The sequence below is a fragment of the Camelus dromedarius genome, chromosome 29 (assembly GCF_036321535.1).
Source record: "Camelus dromedarius isolate mCamDro1 chromosome 29, mCamDro1.pat, whole genome shotgun sequence".
In the NCBI taxonomy this organism is placed as follows: domain Eukaryota; kingdom Metazoa; phylum Chordata; class Mammalia; order Artiodactyla; family Camelidae; genus Camelus; species Camelus dromedarius.
This window is the reverse complement of record NC_087464.1, coordinates 7,050,264-7,070,993: the sequence shown is the minus strand read 5'-3', so window position 1 is coordinate 7,070,993 and position 20,730 is coordinate 7,050,264. Positions and strand designations below refer to the sequence as shown.

General features: G+C 36.6%; 1 protein-coding gene across 1 annotated transcript in view; it reads left to right on the top strand.

Annotated features, from left to right (window-relative positions):
- Positions 1-20,730, top strand: part of LRRC28 (leucine rich repeat containing 28) — a 103,078-nt gene that overhangs the window by 73,404 nt on the left and 8,944 nt on the right. The window contains exons 8-9 of the mRNA XM_031440488.2: positions 8,332-8,507; positions 10,174-10,333. Of these exons, the coding sequence (XP_031296348.1) occupies positions 8,332-8,507; positions 10,174-10,333 (336 nt within the window). The remainder of the gene's footprint in view (positions 1-8,331; positions 8,508-10,173; positions 10,334-20,730) is intronic.

Genomic DNA, 20,730 nt, shown 5'->3' with positions numbered 1-20,730 from the left:
TAGAATAAATGCATTCTCAGATGGAACAAAACTAAGCCTTAAAGGAGGCCCTGCCAAGATGACAGTAAGACCCTTTGTCTAAACCAAGGCTTATTCTATCTGCATGGCATAACTTCTTTCCTTCTCCAGAACCACTTTCCTTTTCCTCCTATTTTAAGCTGAAAAAAAATATTTTTTTTTCTTTCTGAAAAGGAGGGTTAATCTGGTAGCAGTTTCCACAGTAGTGAGCATGTGGATGACAGTTTATTATCTGAAGTTTAAAAGAGAGTAATTTGGGTTCTTTTGGTAAGGGAATTTAAACATTCTTGACTTTTAACACTTTGGTAGGTGGAATGGTAAGTTTGAAAATGCATAAGAATTAATTTGCTAAATCACATACATGTTTTGGAGCATAATCTCGGTGGCAAAATGATGTCACTGTACATTTAGCTTGATTAGTATTAAATGTTGAATGGCAGCTCTGAAAACATTGAGTTGAGAGGGAATTGTGTGATAATTGTTACGAAGTATCTGCATACCTAAGCTGACGGTCCTGACATTTGTAACAAATTTCAACTCATTTTAATAACCCATTTAAGGGTTGGAATGTTTAATCATTTCTGTAACCATTTCACCATTTATTCTAAAATAATAAAAACTATTGAGTTAGAAATCAAAGATACTAAGGCTTAATAATTGTCAACTAGATAAACAATAAGTTTCTACTGTATAGCACAGGGAACTATATTCAATATCTTTTAGTAACCTACAATGAAAAAGAATACGAAGTGGAATATATGTATATATATGTATGACTGAAACATTATGCTGTACACCAGAAATTGACATGATGTAGACTGACTATACTTCAATAAAAAAAAATAAAAATTTTTTAAAAATTTAAATTGCCAACTAATAAGCATTTCATTTTATTGCATACTGAACATATCATGGAGCTTCCGTCTCTCTTTACTGACAGTTCATTTCACGATGATGTCTTACTGAGATGAGTGACTCTAGCTTTCAAGAGACGGACCTTTCCAGCCTTCTTGCCCATTTGCTATTCTCTTCCGTGTACTGACACTCTGGCCAGTGGGAACTGTTTGTTTAATCCCATCTGCCCCGTGCATTCACAGAATTGAATCCCTGTTCCCTTTCCCTGGAATATCATCATGCTAATCTTAAGTTTTGAACAGTAGATACCTTCATAGCAACATCTAGACTGGTGTTTGAGCAAATATCTGGGTACCATGGCCTAGCCAAGTTAATACAAATATTTAACTATCACATCATGTATTGTAGTGTATTATCCAAAAAAAAATTATTATAATGATAAAAAGAGAGCACAGCTGTGAACATTGCTTAACCTTTACTGTGGTGCCAGGCAATGTACTCATTGACTTATCTGCAAATGCACATAATCCTCCCAGCAACCCTTGTGATATCTCTGTCTTAGAAGTGAAGAAATTGAAGCTCAGAGAGATTAAGTGAAGTGTCCCAGGTCACAAAGCTTGGTGGGGGTAGAGTTATTATCTGCTTCATTGTCCATACTGCTAACCTCTGCACTGCATACACTGCCTCCCTCTTCTCCTTGGTCTAGAATCACCTCTGTATGTTTGAGCCCCTCTACTAGCTTCTTGAGAACAGGGATGGAAAATACCTTTCTCGCTCCTGCATCATTTCACATAGTGGGGTGGATACATAGTCTCTGAGAAGGTTAAGGAAGGTTGGCCATGGCCAGCAGAAAGGTTCCTAACTCGTGTGAATTCCTCCCTTGCAACCTGCATTCTGCATAGCTGCAGCTCTTCTCCAGGGTTAAGTAGAGGAGGCATTTAATAGAAGTATCATAAAATGAATTTAATTAGCTGTTTATAGCCAGTAGAAAAGAGTGGAACTTCTGCTAAAAGAATTATCAAAGGGAAATGAGGCCTTACATAAAATGAGGATCCACTTACTTGTTAATGTGAGTCTTTCCCGTGGTTTCTCTCATAAACATATCCTTTTAATTATTGGAGATGAGGAAGGCATTAGGAAAAGTCTGACTTTCAGTTTTCTGAACCTTTATTTATTACCCAATATTGTTAACTTCTTTGGACAGTGTCCTTGTAGAGTTCATCAACAATTGTAAGGTTAAGAAGCAGCAGCTGTTAAGGCAGTAACGGTATAAAGTAAATATTCATGAATGACTTGCTTGCTTTTTACCTCGTATTTTTATTGTTTCATGGTTTTGCTCAGGAATTCTCATACTAAAGTATAGCTATAACATTTGGAAACAAATAATATTGTTTTACCACATGTATTAATCAGGCTTCTCCATAGCAACAGAACCAACAGGGTGCGTGTGTGTGTGTGTGTGTGTGTAGGTAGGGGGCCGGGGGGCACTGAGAGGGAGAGGGAGATTGATTTATTTTAAGGAATTGACTCATATGTTTGTGGGGGCTGGCAAGTCTGAAATCTGCAGAGCAGTCTGGAGACCCAGGGAAGAGCTGATGTGGCAGCATGAGTCTGAAGGCAGTCTGGAAGCAGAGCTTCTCCTTGGGGGACCTCAGTCTTTTTCTCTTAAAGGCCTTCAACTCCTTGGATAAGGCCCAATCAGCATTGTAGAAGGTAATCAGCTTTATTCAGAATGTACTGATTTAAATGTTAATCTCATCTTTAAAAATACCTTCACAGAAACATCTGGACTGGTGTTTGACCAAATATCTGGGTGCCGTAGCCAAGTTGATACAAAAATTTAATCATCACACCACATACTGTAGTATATCATTCAAAAGAATCATGTGTTGTGTGTTTGCTGGTGTTTCCAGACTTAGTGGACATACTGCATAATAGCATTTTGGATATGATCCCCTCATCCTAATTTTCTCCATATTAAGAATCAAATAATAATTATAAAGTAAAATTTAAATTTATTTCCTCATCTTCACAAAATGGTTCAAGGATGGTACCTTTCTAACCCACAGAAATATTCAAAGTCACAACCGTACTGCTACAGACTCTCACGTTTATGTGATTCCTTAGGGTCAAGAAAGGTTTCGAAAGTAAGAGGGAGAAAGGCAAAGTAGCAGATCAAAGAAAAATACTGAGAAAGTTTTCGTATAAATTTTGGCACCAGTTGATAGGCCAGTGTGCAGCTGGTTTGCCCGAGTGTACCCATACTAGCTGTTAAATTATTGGCAGTTTTGAAGTATTTCTACACAAGTTAGTGGATAGCTGTTGAACTAAAAGCCCCTGAGATCCCCCACTACTGTGTCTGCTTTTCCCTTAAGATCTCCCCATAACCCAGCAACTCAAAGGGCAGAGGGCTCCAGGACTGTGCTTTAGCACCATTAATATTGACAAATGCATACAGTCATATAGCCACCATTGTAATCATGGTTTAGAATGGTCATTCACCCCCAAAACGTCCCCATCTCCCTTTGAAATGAATCTTTCCTCTCCAGGAGACACCCTCGCTCCGTGGAAACAGTGGTCCGTTTTGTACCCCTATAATTTACCTTTTCCAGAGTGTCATATAAATAAGATGATATGGGCTGCTGCAAATGTTCATGTATGGAGTTTTACGTGAACATAATTTTATTTCACTTGGGTAAATAAGAATGCATTTGTTGGATTGTGTGGTAAGTGTGTATTTAACTTTATGAAAAACTGTCAAACTTTTCCAACATGGCTGTGCTATTTAGTATTTCATGAATGTTCTTGTCAGGTTTTTTTTTTCCCTTTCAGAAATTCTAATAAGTTGGTAATACCTCTTGGTTTTAATTTGCATTTCTCTAATGACTGTTGATGTTGAACAGCTTTTCATGTGCTTATTTGCCATCCATATACAGTTGACCCTTGAACAGCACAGGGGTTTGGGGCAGACTTCCCACTCAGTCTAAAATCCGTGCATACCTTATAGTCAGTGTACCATTTTACATCCCCACCTGCAATATGAGAGATTTTTGGTTCTTACATATTTTTGTGAACACTTGGGATGATCAGTCTTTTAAATTTTATCCTAAGTATGTAGTGTATATTTCCATTAAGTTTTTAAATTTCATTTCTTTTGTGGTGTGTCTCTTTTTATTTCTTATTTGCCATCCATATATCTGCTTTGATATAGTGTCTTTCTCCCATTTTTCCCTTGGTTGCTTGTGTTCTTATTATTGAGTTTTGAAAGTTCTCTGTAGATCTGGATACAAGTCCTTTATCCTGTATATTCTTTGCAAATATCTTCTCCTAGACCATGGCTTACCATTTCATTCTCTTTTAACAGGGCCTTTTGACGAGCAGACATTTTTTTATTCTGATAAAGTCCAGTCTATCAATTTGTTCCAAATCACAAAGGTTTTCTCCTATGTTCTCTTCTAGAATTTTTAAGGGTTTAGGTTTACATTTAAATCTATGATTCATTTTGAGTTTATTTTTGTATATGGTACAAGGTATGATTGAAGTTCCTTTTTTTGCATATGGATATACAATTGTTCAAGCACAATTTGTTAAAAAATAATATCCTTTCTCCACTGTATTGCCTTTGTACCTTAGTTGAAAATAGTTGTCCATATATATGAGGGTCTGTTTTTAGATACTCCATCTGTTCCATTGATCTGTCTATTTTGACAATATCTTAATTATCATAATTTTACAATAAGTATTAAATTTTTTTCAAAAACTTTTGACTATTCTTGCTGTTTTCCATTTCTATATAAATTTTATAATCAGACTCTGTACAAGTTTTAGAATTGTATTTTCAATTTATATTTTTTAAAAAAACTGTGATTTTGATTGCATTGAATCTATAGATCAATTTGAGGAGAATTAACATTTTAACAATATTGAGTCTTCCAACCCATGATCACAATAAATGTCTTAATTACTTGGCTTTTTTTTGTAGGGTTCAGTGTACAGGTCTTGGACATCTTTTGCTAGATTTGTCTCTAAGTATTTTATATTTTTCATGGTATTGTGTATGGTATTTAAAGTTTTAAAAATTTCCAGTTGATTATTGCTGCCATATAGAAGTACAGATGATTCTGTATATTAATCTTGTATCCTCCAAACTTGCCAAACTCGCTTATTAGTTCCAGTAGGTTTTCTGTAGATTTTATTGGACTTTCTACATACACAGTCATATCTTTTGGGAAGAAAGACAGTTTTGCTTCTTCCTTTCAAATCTAGTCACCTTCTATTTCTTTTTCTTTCTTTATTGCACTGGTCAGAAGCTCTAGTACAATGTTAAATAGAAGTAGTGAGAGCAGACATGTTTGTTTTGCTGAACTTATGGGGAAAACAGTCTTTCAACATTAAGTATAATATTGACTGTTGTTTTTTCATACATATCCTTTATCAGATGAATAAATTCCCTTCTATTCCTAGTTTACTGAGAGTTTTTAAAAATTAGAGATAGGTATTGAATTTTGTTAGACCTTTTTTCTGCATCTTTTGATATGATTATATAGTTTTTTAGGTTTTAAAATAGTGAATTACATTGATTTTCTAAGGTTAATACAATCTTGATTAATAAGATAAACTTCATTTGGTCATAGTGACTTTATACATTGTTGAATTCAACTTGCTAAAGTTTTGTTTAGATATTTTCTATCTACATTCATGAGTGATACTGTTTTTTGTCTCTCTTTTCTTGTTATGTCTTCATCTGGCTTTGATATCAGGATGATGCTGGCTTCATAGAATGAGTTGGGAAGTATTCCAACCTTTTAACTACAATTTCAACTTCATTAGTAAATGTAGGGCTGTTGAACTTCTCTGTATCTTGAGTGAGCTTTGGTGCTTTTTGTCCTTCAAGGACTTTGTATTAGCGTAACATTACTTCTTACCTTTCTATTATCTGCAGAAACGGGGCATTTCTGATATTGGTAATTTGTGTCTTCTCTCTGATTAATCTGGTTAGAGACTTACCAATTTTATTGATCTTCTCAAATATCCAGCTGTTATTTTAATTGATTTTTCTCTATCCTGTTTTCTGTGTCATTGATTTTCTTGAATCTCTTTATTATTTCTTTTATTTTACTTACTTAGGGTTTAATTCACTCTCTTATTTCTGGTGTCTTCAGGTGAGAGCTATGTATGTAACATGACCTTCTTCTATGCAGTAATTATAATCATTGTTGTAATGACCTTTTCTGCCAGTTTTAACACCTGTCAGTTCCTGGTCGGTTTCAGTTGCATGATTTTTTTTTTCTTTATTACAGGTCATATTTTCTTGCTTATTGGAAAGCCCAGTAATTTGGGGTTGTATGCCAGACAGTGTGAATTTTACGATGTTGAGTGCTGGATATTTTTATATTCATATAGCTATTCTTGATATATGTTTTGAGACACAACTAAGTTAATTGGAAATAATTGAATCTTTTCAGATATGGCTTTTAGATTTGTTAGGTGAGAATGGAATGGTGTTCAGTCTAGTGCTCATTATTCACCACTACTGAGATAAGACCCCTTCTGTGCACTCTACTCAGTGTCCCTTTAATTATGAGGTTCATGTCTGACTGTTAAGAACAGGCACTGTTTCCTACCCTGTGTGACCGCTGGGCACTGTTACCTTTAATCCTTTGAGCTCATCCTTTCTCCAGCCTCAGGTAGTTTCCTCATGTGCTTGTGCTGATCAGTACTCATCTGAATACTCAAGGGGGACCTTGTGCAGATCTCCTGAGTTCTCTCTCTCTGCATCTCCCTCCTCTGAGGTTCTCTGTCCTGTGAATTGCTGCTTTGGACTCCCTGAACTCTTAGTTCCTTGTCCTCAGTTTAAGGTGCCTGCCAGGCTGTGACTGAGCTCCGCTTCCCTGAGTGCACTCTTCTCTTCCATTAAGTCTCTGCTGAAATGTCACCTTCTCAGAAAGGCTTTCTTTGATTATGTTGTCTAAGGTGATACAGCTCTCACTCCCCTCTCACTCTATTAGCATATATTTATCTTTTAATTGTCCGTCTCTCCTCACTATAATAAGCTCGATTCTGATCTTAAGTGTGTACCTAACAGAATTTTATGCTCATATGTATCCAATAATATATACAAAACTGTTCATAATAGCCCCACACCGGAAACAGCCCATACAATTGTCAATTACTGCACAGCGATGAAAATGAATAAACTACAGTAACACACAGCAGCGTGGATGCACCATAGAAATATAATGTTAACGAAAGGAGCCAGACACAGAATACTTCATGCTGTTGAAGAAGGCAAACCAAACTCTAATGTTAGAACTTGGAAAAACTGATTCCCTTTGGGATATAGGTTTTGCCTAGGTTCGGGGGGCCCAGCATGGCCGTATGAAGAAGTTCTTTTTCTTGAGCCCAGTGGAGAAATTGATTGAGTAGAATTAATTGAGTTCTAGGTCAGATACTGTCTTCTCTGTAAAATCTTCCCTAGTTCCCTGGACAGAGTCAGTTCCTCTGTTTTTTCTGATCCAATATTAGAAAAATTATATTGTAATTTTTACATTTTTCAAAGGGATCATCTTTTTTTTTAACTTAAGTATTTTAACTGACTGGTGTATAGTAGTTGCTCTAGAAACATTTTCTGATGAAAGGAGTGAGCAAATGAAGGAACATCTGATAAACAAGTAAGCCAAGGACTTCTGCCTTCTAGTCCTGTTTCCAGTTGCGGGTAGAGAGATTATCTCATGTTGTGTCTGGAGAGCCAAGGTTTGTTGGCACCTGTTTATCTTTAGAGAAGAAAAGTGTTGAGACTCCTAGATAACTTCGTGGTGTCAGACAGGAGGTAGAATGAGGTCGGACACCTGAGTTTTGATAACCCTGTAGCTAAAGTAACAAGAACCTCTCTGCCTTCTGGTTAAGAGTGGCTACAGGGAATACGACGTGACTTGGCTTATTCAGTAGACTTTGCCAAGAATATTTTCTCCACAAGTTTATGGAAGGACCCAGTAAAGTTATCTGCTAAGATTAAAAATCTATTTGCTTTGCAGGGCTTTTTTCCCACACAAAAATTCTATTAAACCAAGTTACTATAACTTAACAGAGTACTCTTTTTTCCTCTTAATTTTGAAAATTTCAATAACATAAACTTGGAAAGGTTAAGAAAATGAAGATAAATACAGCTTACAAAGCAAATTGTGTAGCTCCTGTGAAGGGAAGTTCCTACCAAGTTTGTCCTTCCTGGAAGTGCCTGGACCTCAGCAATAATTTAGGTGAGCTCCAAATGATGAGTTTAAATTTCTGTGCCAGGTTTTATTAAGGAACCCAGGATAGCATCTGTTCACTTTGAAAAGAATTCTGGTAAGTCAGCAGTGCCTTAAAATTTTAAATGTATATTTTGATTAACACATTTTTATTGGCACGCATATTGTTTCCTCTTGGCTAATACTACTGTGAACATGTGTGTTTCTGTAGCTGCGGTGCTCCCATTCAAGTTTCCGAGGTGAAGCTGCTTTCCTTTTCATCAGGGCAACTCACCGTTTTCCTCCCTGCTGAAGTGAAGGCCATCGGGACAGAGAACGATCATGTCCTGCCTCTGCAAGAGCTGGCCATGAGGAGTCTGCATCACACCTACCACAGCTTTCTGAAAGGTACAGGGGACCTTTCTTTTCTTTTTTCATTTTTTTCTTTTTTTGTTTTTCCTGCCTTTTGTTCAGTGAGCTCAGAAATGATGTTTTATGCTATTCTGGTGTTCGTTTTTTAAAATTGTGGTAAAAATATACTTGACATAAAATTGGCCATTTTAACCATTTTTAAGTATTCAGTTAGTTCAGTGGCGTTAAGTACATGAATGTTGTGGTGCAATGGGACTTTTTTTTAAAAGAGCAAACTTTTAATACTTTATCAACACTGATCTCTTCAGCATCCCCTACAGACAGAGAAGCATTCACTAAATATGGTCTTCAGTGACAAAGGACAGAGGTTAAACGTTAAACTGTGTGGTTTAAATGAAAGAAATTGGTGTTTGGGAACATATATTTGTGGAAGTGAGAAGGCTGGCAGGAGCACTTTCTTTAGTAGAAAAAAATCTGCAAAGATCTTATCCTTAAAACAAAGTTGGGTACTTCTTCTAACAGAGCAGGCTTTTGCCTTGTAGCCTCCTCACATCTGAGAAATTTATCTACCTTAGGGGAGAATAATCAGGAGCCTTAGGCAGTATTACCACAGCATTCCGGCTCTTGGTTTTGGAAGGATTTGGCAGTATGTAGATGTCGTAGGTGGTGGAGTGGATCTCTGAGCTGCTTTAAGATAGCACTAGGCAATACTAATAAGAAAATACATTTCACGTGTTTTTAAAACTGCTAAATGTTTTGTTTTGCTTAAAAAAATAGGTCCATACATAAACATCTAACGTTAACCTTCCAGGAATGTCCAGTACAAAATTAAGTTGTTTTTTAAAACCGAACACAAAACTGAAATTATTCACCTATGAGCAAACCACATTTTTCTCAATGGTTATTGACAAGTCTTGACAGATATAAAAGATGATAAAATCATTTGTATTTCCTTCCCAAAGATGATTCAGTGATTTTTAGGTTTTACCTCATTATAACCATTTCTCTCTCTACTGGATATTAGCTATCAGAGCAACTCATTGTTCATTTGTGCTCAAGATTGCTTGGGCCACTGGGATGTTCTGCTTGAAACATTTCTTTTTTGCAGCTCAGACTAAACTGAAAAGAAGCACCCTGTTTTTGTTTTTAATTAATGACAGCTCATCGGAGTGAGATGAGGAAAAGCTTGGTTTCATTATTTTTCATTTTCTTTGATTTTTTTGTTTCCCTTTTGCATTCTTTTCAGTAAATATAATTTAGCTTGATAGATTCTGAATGCCAGGTAGATTTAGGAAGAACTTAATGAAAGTCAGTTTTAGTCTTCATTCCCAGTCCTTTTTTTTTTATTCTCTGTCTCTTATAGAAGGTTACAGACCCTCTTGAGGTAAACAATGCCTTTTCAGCCTTTGTTCTTGAAGAACATTTGGTCTTATTCTTTACTTGCATCTACATCAGGACAGCTTCTGGTTGCTCTTCAAAGAGTAGAAGGAGGTTTTCTTTTAGTATCAAAAATGTTAAAAAAAATTCTTTCATTTCCAAATAATGTTATGTTTTTATTCAGTGCCTGTCAGATCACAGAATCTTCAGCATACAGTACTTTTAACTAACTGGACTTGCTTGGTAACAAAGAGAAATATTTTAAGAAGCCTAGTTCAAGGAAATCTCATTTTTTATTTGTGCGTGATTTTCTCTTGTGTTCCAGATTTGAACTTTCTGTCTCCAGTCTCATTACCCAGAAGTCTCCTGGAGCTGCTGCACTGCCCCCTGGGGCACTGTCACCGGTGTAGTGAGCCCATGTTCACCATCGTCTACCCTAAGCTCTTTCCCCTGAGAGAGACGCCAATGGCAGGGCTGCACCAGGGGTAATCATGCCTAAGTGGGCACCACAGCTTACATCTGGGTGAGGGGCGGGGCCGTGGGGAGGGGTGGAGGACACGCACAGAAGTGTCATTAGGTCAGTAGTTTCAAAGGGGCATGGAGTGCTTCCTGCGGCACAGCTAAGTGAAACAAATGCATTTTCAGCATCACAGGAAAGCTGGATTTCCCTTTGTTCCATTTTTGGTCACACACAGAACGGTTTTACTGTATGTATTATTTAGAGTAGCTCACTCTTTTAGGAGTATTTTCCTGCTATTCCCCTATTCACAATAGTCTTTAGGCAATAAGGAATGTAAGAGCGAAGTATTTGTTATATAACAGGTCCAGCCCAGCCCTTCCATTTAGTTCACACTGCTGGCTGAAGCTGTGTGGCTGAACATTGCATGTGTGTGTGTGCGCGTGCGCGCAAGCGTGTGTTTCTGTTCTGAGTTTCTAACCCTTCCAAATGGCGTTCTCTTGCCGCTCTCTGTTTCTTGGCACAGTGCCTTGAATTTGCTAAGAATGTTCACTAAGTAAAAACCCCCATACTGGTAGTTTAAAAAAAGAATACCAGACAATTAAAAATAGGACATGAAATGAAAAATCTCCTATTAGCACAACCTCAGCATATAGATTTTCTAAATTTAGGATCTTCTAAGTTCACATTTTTCAAAGTTGAAAAAAAAAGTACTATTATACCTCACTTATCCATCAAATGTGGTATTTTGGGTTAGTACATTTTCCAGATAACTTGTTACCCCTATTCATTGCCAAGAAGCGTTTCCTTTGTAATCATTTTTTTAGAATGAGAGCGAGCGTGGGCAGGGTGCAGAACCTCTCTGAGCCCGAAAATGGGGATAGAACAGCCTGCTGGGCAGGGCCATCTGAGGATTAGCAGATGATGAAGGCAAACGCCTGGCACATAATGGGTGTTCAGCAAATGGTAGTTACCTTTTCCATCTCTCTACCCATTCCCCCCCAAACTGCATTTATCTCTTCTTGCCCTGAATAATCCTATTTTGCTATACTTTCAGTTCCCTGTTTCAACTTTATGTATTTTTTTTTAACGTTCCTGCTTTACCATGCCTGCCTACAGAAGCCCTCCTCCAAACCTTTCTAATTTGCTACTTCCGATCATAGGTGATCAGATCACCAAGTTTAGTGAAATTCCATTTAAATTAGAGTTAAAAGGACTGAATCAGAATTTGAGTGTGTTACTGCATGAGTAAAAGTGACAAATGAAATAGACACACCAATGAGATGCAGTAGTGAGTAGAGATCAAGTGCACAGCCCCTGATCCTGACTCCTCCCCTGAGAGATCTTGGGCAAATTACTTCACATCTCTGAGCTTCATCTTTTTGTCAATAAAATGAACATAGTAATAAAATCTATTTAATAAGGTCATTGTGAGGATTAAGTGAGCTCATTCATCTAAAGAGCCCAGGATGGTTAAGTAAATGTTAACTACTATCTATTTTTATAGCTCAGAGTCTTTTAAAACTTCCTTTCATGTGTGTGTCTTTAGCAAATAATCTTCTTATTAGTAAGATATCGTCATAGTAAAATCTTAACTAATTCATCAAACTATAGTAAAATCCTTATGCATTGTTGTTGCACAATTTCCTACAGAAGACTTTTCCTTACTGAAAATACGAAAATGAAAACAATTCAGTATGGTCAGCATGGCTCTGCCAGTAGCTGATAAAATTCTAAATACCTGTTTAAAAAGATAAAGTTTCTTTTTATCGTGATTATTAACTTGTGAAAATAAAGTAGATCCTTCAAATGAAGTCACTTTTGTGTTATCGGTAAATGAGATTTGAGGAACTTATTGTTTACATACTCTCTTTACCGTTACTTATTCCCCTGCTTCAACCCAGAAATCAGTGTGAATATCTTACATTGTTCTAGAACATTGATATAATAGTATTAGTTTAATAAAATGAGTGTATTAGATACATAGGACTTAGGCAACACCCTTTTGTTGTGCAAAGCCAGAAGTGCCTGTGTTTATAGCAAAAATGAAAAGCCAAGATGTAAACACGGCCTTCTGTGGTGAGTTAATGCTAAGGTCTGAAACTGAGAGTTTGTGGCTTTCATCTGGTCCACCAGGCTCTGCTCCTTCCCGTGTTGCTGTGGAGACTGCATTATAAGCTTTGACTTTAGTTTCTACCATAGTCTTTAAAGTACTTTCTTTTGTAACTGAAAACCAAATACTTGAATCAGTAGTTTATTGCTGAAAATAAAATCAATATTTTAAAATCAAAAACTCTAAAAGGTCTTAATAATATTACTTTTAAATTTTCTAATACATTGAGTTTAGGGGGGAAGGTATAGCTCAGTGGTAGAGCACGTGCCCAGCATGCACTAGGTCCTGGGTTCAGTGCTCAGTACCTTTATTAAAAAAATAAACCTAATCACCTCCCCCTGCGTGTGGGTGGGTATTCAGTTTACATTGCTTGTCATAAAATAGTACATTGTATCAGCCAATAGTTAAATTAATGTGGACATGTGGCATTATTCTAGAAAAACATATTGAATATTCTTCTAAAACACCAAGTCCCATACAAGTGTTAGTTCCAACCTGAATTTAATACAGAGTAAGGTAAAAAGAAATTACAGTATTTTGCATAAACAATAAATACCCAAACCTTCAACTATCTACAGCAGAGTGGCTAGAATGTTCATGACTTTTGATAGTTATAGGCATAGCAAATGTTCATTCTCCAACATAACTGTTCATTTATTAAAATGGAGAATATCAGCTTCGAGGGTATTTATTAGTATAGCAACACATCTGGCTTTTCCCACGCAGGTATGAGTCTCACAAGTTCTGTATTTCCCAACAGGAAATCAGGCTTCCCAAGATTTTTCAGGGGTGTTTTATTAGTTTCCTAGGGATGCTGCAGCAAAATGCCACAAAACTGGGTGGTTTAAACAATAGAAATCTATTGTCCCAAAGCTCTGAAGGCTAGAAATCTGAAATCGAGATGCTGGCAGGATTGGTTCCTTCAGAGGGCTGTGGTAGAAGGATCTGTTCCAGCCCCTCTCCTTGCCTGGTAGATGGCCATCTTCTCCCTTCATCTCTTCATATCATCTGTGTGTGTGTGTCTATCTCAGTGTCCGAATCTCCCTTTTTAATAAGGACACCAGAGACATTGCCCTTAGGACACACCCTAAGACCTCATCCTAACTTCACTAATTACACCTGCAATGATCCTGTTTCCAAATAAGATTATTGTATTACTTCACTAGGGCCACCAAAACAAAATACCATAGGCTGGGTGACTTAAACAACAGAAACTTGATCTCTCACAGTTCTAGAAGCTGGAAATCCAAGATCAGGGTGCGCTAGGGCAGGCTGCACTGAGGGCTCTCTTGCTGGTTTGAAGATGGCTGCTTTCTTGCTGCCTCACTTGGCAGAGAGAACGTGAGCACACCTGTGCACAAGCTGACTGGTGTCTCTTCTTATAAGGGCACAAATCCCATCATGAAGACCCCACCCTCATGATTTCATCTAAACCTGGTATATCTGAGAGGCCTCATCTCCAGAAACTATCACATTGAAGGTTCAGACTTAAACATACAAATTAGTGTGGACACAGTTCAGTCCATAACAGTCCCATCCTGGGGTAATGGGGATTAGAATGTCAACATATGAATTTGGAGGAGGGGATACAGTTCAACCCGTAACAGTCTGTCCTCTGACTCCAAAAATTCATGTCCTTCTCACATGCAAAATAAATTCACCCCATCTCAACACTCCCAAAATCCTAACCCATTCCAGTATCAAGTCTTAAGCTCAAAATCTCATCTTAAATATCTAAGTCAGGTATGGATAAAACTCAGGTATAACTCATCCTGGGACAAAACTCCTCTCCATCTGTGAACCTGTAAAACTGGATGAGTTTTCTGTTTTCAGTATTAATGCTGGGACAGGCATAAGATAGGCATTCCCTTTACAAAAGGGCAAATTCTGTTAGAATTAGATTTTAATGCTTGAGATTAATCCTCTGGCCAGATGCTGTGTCCTTTAGGCCCACTGGGGTGGTGACCCCACCCCCTCAGCCCTGGGTGGGGCCCTGCCCTCTAACACCAAGGAAGTTGCCCCACCCTCTGGAATTGAAGAAGTGGCCCCATCCCAGGGGTTGTTACTCTCTACCTGAGAGCCCTATTGCCTGTTCCCTGCCTGTAGAATCCCAGAAGCCTGACAGCCTTTCTCCACCCTGTCCCATCTCTGTGCAGGCTGTCAGCCTTTCTGTGGAAATGGTTAATGGGCTCCACAAGCAACATGCCTCATCTCTTCACAAATGGTTATCCAGCCACACCCTGGGAGTTCTCTCCAGAGCATGCTTTCTCATTTTTTTACAACATAAATGGGTTGAGAATTTTCCAAATCCTCAAGTTCTGGTTTCTTTTTGCCAAACAATTCCCTCAGTTGATCTCTCTCCTCTCACACTTGACTGTAAGCAGCAAAGAGAAGCCAGGCCATGCCTTCAGTGCTTTGCTTAGACATCGCCCCAGCTACATCCAGGCAAAACCTCGTCTTACTGTGCTTCACTTTAAATTGCACTTTGCAGATATTGCATTTTCTTTACAAATTGAAGGTTTGTGGCAACCCTGCGTCAAGCAAGTCTGGTGCCGTCTTTTCCAGCAGCATTGGCTCACTTCATGTCTCTGTCACGTTTTGGTAATTCTCACAGTATTTCAGACTTCTTCATTATTATTGTACTTGTTATGGTGATCCATCATCAGTGATCTTTGATGTTTCTACTATGACTAACTGAAGGCTCAGGTGATACATTTTTCAGCAATAAAATATTTTTAATTAAGGTGTGTACTTTTTTCTAGACATAATGCTATTGCACACTTAAAAGGCTATAATATAGTGTAAACATAACTTTTATATGCACTGGGAAACCAAAAACTTTGTGTGACTCGCTTTATTGCCATGTTTGCTTTATTGCAGCGGTCTGGAACTGAACCCACACTATCCGAGGTATGCCTACATCCAAGTTCATCAGTTGCAATTTCTGTTTTCCACCCAACAGAACACAGTTCAGTCGACTCCTCTGTGCTTTATAACAAAGATCATCTTTCTTTCCTTTTCCAATAACACAGTCCTCATTTTTGTCTGAGACCTCACAGGAAACACCTTTAACGCTCGTATTTCCAGCAGCATTCTCTTCATGACAGTGTCTGTATTCTCTAAGGCCATAGAAGCTTTTTCCATAGCTCTCCTCTTTCCTTTGAAAGCCCTCACTAGATCCTTCTTCTACCAGCAGTCTCCTCAAGGCAGGACTCTTCCAGCCTCCACTGCTCAATTTCAAAGCCACTTGTAAGTTTTTTTTTTTAATACTTGTTACAGCAGCATCTCACTGACCAGTAGCTGAATCTGTATTAGTTATGGATCTCCAGAGAAACAGAACATATATCTGTACCTATATCTGTAAATAGTAAGTATAGAAAGAGAGAGATTGATTGATTTTAAGGAATTGGCTCACACAGTTTGGGAGCTGGGAAGTCCAAAACCACAGAGCAGACTGGAAGGCTAGAAATTCAGAAAAGAATTGATGTTGCATTATAATTGTGGGTCTGACTTTCACAGGGCAGCAGGCTGGACACTCAGGTAGGGTTTCTATGTGGCTGTCTTAAGCAAAATCCTTCTACTTCTTTGCTCTTGAGGCCTTCAGCTGATTGGGTGAGGCCCACCTACATTATGGCGAATAATCTGCTTTACTCAGAGCCTACTGATTTAAATGTTAATCACATCTTAAAAACACCTTCACAGCAACATCTAGACTGGTACTTAACCAGACAACTGGGTACCATAGTCTAGTCAAGTTGACACAAAAAATTAACTATCACAGACATTCAGAAGGTCTCTCTTAAATCACCAGGGCATTTTGAGACCGAAACTGCAAATGGCCTAGAATCCCAATGGTTCTTCCCATATCTCTGGGTTAATTTACAATGCTGTGTTAGTTTCTGGTATACAGCATAGGGATTCATATATATATATGTGTGTGTGTGTGTATATATATATATATATAGTCTTTTTTATATTCTTTTTCATTATAGGTCATTGCAAGCTATTGAATATAGTTCCCTGTGCTATACAGTAGTACTTTGTTGTTTATCTGTTTTGTGTATAGTGTTTGTATCTGTTAATCTTGTTGGCACACTCTTAAGGTGACTTAGGAAGAAATTTTGCACAGGTAAAATATTCTTCAACAAATTTAAATAAATTGTTCTCAACTGTTTCTTCCTCATTGTATCACTCGGCAATTATGTGCTGACCATCTGCTGTGTGCCAGACTCTGTACTAGGTGCTAGGAGTTCAGATCTAACCAAATCACCGGATACTACTTTTCCCATACATATCTCACTCCTAAAGTTCTAGGGCATGGACTGATCTAGGAGAGAAGCAAGTAAATATTTAAGCCTCCGGTTATACACACAGAATCTTTTTCCCGTGAGAGATAATCACTATTAACATAAATGTAACAAGCAGACACAGTATGTTATTAGATGATTCTCCCGTAAGTAATAAGTACACAGACTTGGGATTTCATCTGATCAACTCTGTCTAATACTATTTTTCTTCTGGCTTGAATTTCTGTATGAGTCAACAATATGTTTTTGTTTCTAACCGGGAAACAGGTTTGCGAAGAAAACACCACATTTCTTATGATTTTTGTGGGCTCCAATATGTGCAACAACATTGTGATTTTTTTCTTAAGAATAGTGGTATTTTGTATCTTAAAACTAAACTGAGATGCTCTGTCTTCTGCCTTGCCTATAAATATGCTCAGAGATTCTAAAGCAACAAATGTCATGTCTGATGTTCTTTGTAGAATTTATCAGCATCTTCTTCCTAATTATAGAGTTTATTGCTTAGCTAAAAGTTTCTCTCTAAACCTATCATGTCTCTGGTGCTACAGTTCTGTAATTGTAAAGGTCTTAACCAACACAAATCCATTAAGGCTTAGGCTGTTGGTGTACTTGTAACAACTTAAATCATTCATGCAACAGTGAGATACAATATGTTGTTAAATGTCTCTTGAAAATAAATATGTACACAGAGTTGAGATTTCTTTGCACCACAAATATGACACCTCCAGGTTACCCACTGTACCCTCCTGAGCATCATAAGGGGTTAATGTTGGTCCAGTGGGCATTATGCCTCAGTGAATAACAATCCCATATCTTTATGAAATTGAGTTCTTTTGCTTAGAACCTTTATTTTAAAAATTAGTTGGTTGTGGTATGAAGTGTATCACGTCTATGCGTGATTTTCACTTAACATAATTATCTTTTTTTTTTTTTAAAGGAAGAACTGAGTTTAGTTAGCTGATCCTCAAAAATGCACTTGGGCATTTAAGATCGTTTTGTATCTGAGTTTCATTCCAGTTGTTACTTATACAAATATGTACATTCTGATGTAGCAAATTATCTGAACTAGGGTTCTAACTAACTTTACTTATTTTTTTAAATTAAGGCAATACAAAGTACCTAATAACTTAAAATTTACATAACTTCCTGAGTTAAGAAAATCTCAAAAGAGATCTTTTAATTTTCTTATGAGTGTGATTTGCAAAGCAGAAGGTTTAAATTTTGATCAAGTCAAATTTATCCATTTTAATTTTATAGTTCATGTCCTAAGAAATCTTTACCTACTCCCAAGGTTATGAAGCTGTTTTCCTGTGTTTTCTTCCATTTCATTGATCTGTGTCTCTCTCAGCTGTCAAACTATGTTGATTACTATAGTTACACGGTAAGCCCTACTATCTGGTATAGTGGTGCTTTCATTTTATTCTTTTCTTTCAGGCTTGTTTTAACTATTCTAAGGCCTCTGCTTTTCCATATAAGATAAGATTTAGAATATGCTTTTCTTGGTTCCAAAAAAACTTTGTGCTGGATTTTGATCAGAATTGCATTTAATCTGTAGATCAGTTTGGAGAGTATTGACATCTGTACTACTCTGAGTTTTCCAATGTATGAACACAGTGTATCTCTCCATTCATTTGGATATTCTTTTATTTCTTTCATCATCATTTAATAATTTTCAGCATGCAGGTCCTTAAATATTTTAAGTTTATACCCAAGTATTTCACTTCCTTTGTGTGTTTATAAATAATATATTTTAAAATTTCAATTTCCATGTGTTTATTGTTAGTATACAGGAATATGATTGATTTGTCTATTTTGATTTTATGTGCTTGCAACCATGGTGAACTTTCTTAGGAGTGTAGGAGTGATTTTGCAGATTCCTTGGCATATTCTACGTAGACATGTCATCTGAAAGTAGGAATAGTTTTTATTTCTTCCTTTCCAATATGTATGCCTTTTATTTCTTTTTCTTGCTTTATTGCAGTTTATTACTTCCAGTATGTACTGTCATGACTAAGGTGGTAAAAATGGACATCACTGTAAAATATAAAATAGCAGCAGGTTTTAACAAATCTTTATCAAATTGAGAAAGATCCTCTATTCCTGGTTTGCTGAGAGTTTTTATTATGAATGGATGTTGTATTTTGTCAAATACTTCTTGAATCCATTGATAGGCAAAGTTTTCTTTGCTAACCTATTGATATACATTGGTTGACACTGATTTTCAAATATGGAACCAGCCAGTCTTACATACCCCAAATAACTCCCAATTGATTATGGTGTATAGTTCTTTTTATACATTTCTGTATTTGATTTGCTAATACTCTGTTGAGGATTTTTGTGTCTGTGTTCATGAGAGATATTGGTCTGCAGTTTTCTGGTTTTGAACTCTTTTTCTGACTTTAGAGTCACATAAAATGAGCTGGGAAGTTTTCCTCCTCTTCTATTTTTCTGAAAAAGATCATGTAAAAATTCTTCTTAGTTCTTTTTTAAGTGCTTGATAGAATTCTCCAGTGAAACCATCTGGGCCTGGAAATTTCTTTTCTTTCTTTCTTTTTTTTAATTACAGATTCAATTTCTTTAATAGTTACAGGACTATTCAGGTTGGCTATTTCTTGGTTGAGTTTTGTTAGTTTGTAGTTTCCAAGGAATTCATTTATTTCTTCTCAGTTTGCAAATTTATAAGTGTGTAGCTGTTTACAGTATTCCCTTATATCTTTTAATGGCTGCAGGATATGTACTAAGGTCACCTCTTTCATTTCTTGTATTAGTTTGTGTTTTCTTTGTTTGTGTAAATCATGCTAAAGATTTATAAGTTTTATTGACATCCTTAATCCTAGCAAAGTTTTCAACTTCATTTATTTCTCTTCTTTATTATTTCCTTTTTTCTGTTAGCTTTGGGTTTATTTCTCTCACTCTCTCTTTTTTTTTTTTTTTTTTTTTTTGGTTTGGTTTGGTTTTTTTAGATTTTTTAGGGTAGAAGCTTAGATTATTGATTTGAGACCTTTCAAATTTGTGTATGTTTATTTTTATTTTCATTAAGTTCATGAAAGTGTTTATATCCTTTGAGACTATCTCTTTAATCCATGGGGAAGATTTCCACATTTGGAGATTTTCCTGTTCTGTTGTTGGTATCTAGTTTGATTCCATAATGGACAATGTAATGGACATAGAACATGCCTTATAGTTTTTACCTGCTTTAGACTTAAATTGCTTTAGTTTCTCTGACTTCCTGGTGGAAGCTTAGGTTATTGATTTTTGAGATTTCTTCTTTTCTAATATTTGTTTTTAGTGCTATAAATTCCCCTTTAGTACTTCTGCTGCTGCATCCAAGAATTTTTTGATCAGTTGTATTTCATTTTCATTCAGTCCAAAATATTTAAATTTCTCTGGAACTTGAGAAGAGTGTGTATTTTTCTGTTGTTGGATAGAATGTCTGTAAACATCAGTTGATTAATCATGTTGTTGAGTTCAACTATATTCTCTCTGATGTTCTGCTTTCTAGATCTATCAATTACTCAAAAGAGGGTGTTGGAATCGCCAACTCTCATAGCGGGTTTGTCTTTTCTCCTTGAAGGTCTATCAGTTTTTGCATCACGTGTTTTGATGCTCTGTTATTAGGTTCGTTCACCTTTCACCTTGTTATGCCTTCTTGGAGAATTGACCCCTTTATTACTATGTAATGCTCCTCTTTATGATAATTTTGCTTGTCCTGAAGTCTGCTGTATCTGTAACAAAACAACTATTCCATCTTTGTTTTGTTTAGCATTAATACAGTATATCTTTCACCATCCCTTTACTTTTAACCAATCTGCATTTATATGTTTAAAGTGGGTTTCTTGTACACAATATATAATTAGGTCTTGTTTTTCATCCATTCAGACAATCTCTGTCTTTTCCTTGCTGTTTAGACATTCACATTTAAAGTGATTATTGATTTAGCTGGATTAATAACTACTGATTTTAACTATTTTCTATTTTTTATCTCTGTTCTTTCTCCCCTCCCCC